We start from the raw sequence: 4,013 nt of genomic DNA on the forward strand, positions 1-4,013 counted from the left end.
AGTCGCCTATGCCATAGCCAAACCTGCCGTTCATGGCTACTAGTTTGATGGTGCGTGGAATTTGCTTTGCCTGGGCTGAAGTCATCAAGGTAGTACAATCCCCCCCGCTCAGTACCACGCCCAATGATCTCCTTGATGAGAACATCCTGAAGAAGGCAAAAATTAGAGTACATCAGCACAACACAATTAAGCTCTTTAGTAACTTGGCTCACAGATATCAATTTGTTGGAGAGAGATGGAACAAGAAGTGTGTGAGCTAGAGAGAGAGAGGGAGACAGGAGCACTATTCCAGCCCCTGTGAATGGATAAGTAGCCCCATTGGCATTGGCAATGCAAGTCCTCCGTGGCTGGATAGTGTTGGAGAAGTCATTTGGATCAAATGTCATATGATCCGTCGCTCCGGAGTCGATAATCCAGGCACCATCTTTCAGAGTGGTAGAGCTGAAAAAAACTTGACCACAGTTACCTTGATCTGTGATTGAGGCAGAGGGTTCAGCCACAGGAATAAGAGAGAGTTGGGATCCAGCCACGGCCACCGCTGCTCGACTTGGGCCATCTTCGGTTGCAAGAGCATCTCGTTTCTTTCGGGCTTGTAATTCGTGCCACCAGTCTGGGTAGCCATGTAATTTGAAACAGGTTTCCCGAGTATGTTTTGTACTCCCACAGTGAGTGCACTTATTCCCATCAGAATTACCTTTGGATCGTGATAAAGACCCAGGTCTTTGTGGCTGGCCAGATTTCACGCCTTTGATGGCCATAACAGCACCACTAGCCCCTGTTTCCAATCCCGAGATCATCACATATTGTCGTAGATCTTCCCTCGAATGTGTGCATATGCCTGCTCAATTGAAGGAAAAGTTTTCAAGCGAAGAACATCACTCCGAACATGATCCAATCGATCATCTAGTCCGTCAAGAAACGTGTATACTCGCTCCTTCTGTAAAATGGAGTTGTAGCTTTGTATGTCAGTTGCACATTTCATTGGATTCGGTCGGCGAAAATCGATCTCTCGCCACAAACCCTGTAGGTCGTTATAGTATTTTTCTATTGATCCTCCTGCTTGTTTCATTCGAAATACACGGCGTCGGAGCTCATATACCTGTGAGGTGTCAGTTCCATCAAAGTAAGTTGTTGCAGCAGAGTCCCATACCTGCTTAGTTGTTGGGTAGCGAATAAAGTTCACAACCAAGGACTGGTCCATGGAGTTGATCAACCAGCCTTTCACCATGGCATTCTCAGTGCGCCACTTACGAAAGGAGGGGTCATTGTCTGGTGGTTGGGGATAGTCTCCATTGATGTATCCCAATTTGTCTTTTCCTGAGATATACATCTCAACAACCTGGGACCATAATCCATAGTTGGAACCCTCCAACTTGATATTTATTGGAACCATCGGGGAATCAGTGATGGGAGAGAAAGAGGTTTGGACCCTTGACAAAGCCTCCGTCATTTTTTATGTAAGATTGTCAAGGCTGTTTTCGGTGGAGTCCGCCATGAAGGCCAATCAAAATCTTTTCCCCTACCCGATCAAAAATTAGGGAACCCAAGATCCTGCTCTGATACCATGTAAAACATAGAGGTTTTCTTTCATACCATACCATAGGAATTGAGTACAAGATATATAGATACAAAAACAACTATTTTAGGAAGATATTCTATATACAATATTTACGACTACAATCCCTTGACTGAAGGGATTCCTAAATCTAAGATTTCCATAGCTTGCTGATTGAGAGACTCACGTCAACAATAAATGCTTGTTATTAAGAATTTTTCGAAGACTACGGATGACTTATTTGGTTGAGGTGCTTATTCTATTGTGAATAGTAGAGAATATAGAGAAGGAATGATTTGTAATACTTTATTCATCATTTGAGACCTCTATTTATAGAGCATATTTACAGAGTTTGAATAGTTAATAGCATGATAAAATACAAATCTTATCTCAATAATCATCTACAATATCTTATCTATAACACTCCCCCTTAGATGATTATCGACTCAACAATTACTTCTAAGAGATGTGGCAGCTCAAATGATGCCTCGTTAAAACCTTGTCAGTAAAACTCAATGGAAAAAATCTGAACGAAGGAAAAAGAGTACAACAATAGATACTTCTCCTGATCTCAATCATCTAAGATCCTTCAAATGATGCATCCCTATCTTGTGTACCAATTTCTTGAATGTTGAAGTTGGCAATGCCTTTGTAAATAAGTCATCTACGTTTTTACTTGAACGAATTTGATGGACGTCAATATTATCATTTTCTTGAAGCTCATGTGTACATAAAAACTTTGGTGAAATATGCTTTATTCTATCACCTTTGATATAACATCTTTTTAACTGCGAAATGCAAGCTGCATTATCTTCGAATATTATTGTTGGGCTGTCTTTGGCTGTTGGGAACCCACATGATTATTGAATATGTTGTGTCATGGATCTCAACCAAACACACTCCCGACTTGCTTCATGCATTGCAATGATCTCAGAGTGATTTGAAGACGTCGCTGTTAAGGATTGCTTCACCGATTTCCATGATATAGCAGTGTCTCCTCGTGTAAACACATGACCTGTCTGGGATTTAGCTTTATGTGGATTAGAAAGATATCCTGCATCTGCATATCCAACTAAAGAAGACTTTGATTTTATCGAATAAAATAATCTCATATCAATGTACCACGAAGGTAACGAAATATGTGTTTTACACCATTCCAATATCTTCGTGTTGGACATGAGTTATATCTCGCTGAAAGATCAACAGAAAATGATATATATGTTCGAGTACAATTTGCAAGATATGACAATGCACCAATCGCACTTAGATATGGTGCTTCTGGACCAACAATTTTTTCTCCATTTCAAGTGGTAAAAAAGGATCTTTGTTAGCATCAAGTGATCGAACAAACATTGGTGATGCTAATGGGTGTGCCTTGTCCATGTAAAAGCGCTTTAATATTTTTTCTGCATATGATGATTGATGAACAAATATTCTCTCTTCCAAATGTTCAATTTGCAATCCGAGACAAAATTTTTTATTTCTTAAATCTTTCATCTCAAACTCATTTTTCAAGTAATTGGCAGTTTTAGTTAGTTCTTCTGGAGTGCCAATAAGATTTAGATCATCAACATATACTGCCACAATAAGCAGTTACCACATCCATAAGTCTCATATCAAGACTTTCTGATACTGCTAAACTGATTAGGAATCCAAAAGTAGTGATATTCATCACAGGTGAATATATTTCCTCATAGTCAATTCCAGGTCTCTGCGAGAAAGCTTGGGCTACGATACGGGCCTTGTATCTTACAATTTCTCCATTTTCGTTTCTCTTTCTTACAAAAACCCATTTGTATCCTACTAGGATTACATTTTCAGGTGTTCGTACTACAGGTCCAAACACTTTATATTTTTCTAGTGAGTCTAATTCAGTCTGTATGGACTTCTTCCATTTTGGCCAATCATCTCTTTGTTGACAATCCTTAATGGATTGTGGTTCTGTGTCTTCATTATGTATGAAATCAAGGGCGACATTTAGGATAAAGACATTGTCAACAATTGTGTTAATTCGATCCCACAATTTTCGAGATGATATATAGTTTGTTTAAATCTCATTATTTTCATGAAAATTTGGTTCTTCAGGAATAATATTATCCAAGTTTGGTTCATTGATTTCTCTTACTATATAATCCAAGATTGTTTCTTTGAGAGCTTTTGAATTTTCTTTCTCTTGTACCTTTCTTTTTCGAGGTACAGTATCCTTGGAACCAATTGGTCGACCACGCTTCTGGCGTATTTTAGATTCATTTACAGGTTGAATAATAGCTGGTCCATCGGGGACATCAATTTTTACAGGGGCATTCTCTGCATGTATATGTGACTTTGTCACAATCTTTGTATTAACAAAAGTATCGGACAATTGATTTGAAATTATTTGCAAGTGAATGATTCTTTCAACTTCTTGCTCACATTGATTATTTTGAGGATCATAATGAGATAGTGTTTTCTCATTCCA

The 4,013-nt window shown here is 38.8% G+C and overlaps 1 protein-coding gene across 1 annotated transcript; it reads right to left on the bottom strand.

The window, feature by feature from the left end:
* Positions 1 to 796: 796 nt before the first annotated feature.
* Positions 797 to 1,450, bottom strand: LOC142534576 (uncharacterized). Its single transcript, XM_075641440.1, has one exon. The coding sequence runs from the start codon at positions 1,448 to 1,450 to the stop codon at positions 797 to 799; it is 654 nt and encodes a 217-aa protein (XP_075497555.1).
* Between the last annotated feature and the right edge of the window lie 2,563 nt (positions 1,451 to 4,013).

This window comes from Primulina tabacum, unplaced genomic scaffold (assembly GCF_025594145.1).
Source record: "Primulina tabacum isolate GXHZ01 unplaced genomic scaffold, ASM2559414v2 Contig602, whole genome shotgun sequence".
NCBI lineage: Eukaryota > Viridiplantae > Streptophyta > Magnoliopsida > Lamiales > Gesneriaceae > Primulina > Primulina tabacum.

Coding starts and splice junctions, on each gene's coding strand:
- LOC142534576 (XM_075641440.1), bottom strand. CDS start 1,450: ATGACGGAGGCTTTGTCAAGGGTCCAAACCTCTTTCTCTCCCATCACT.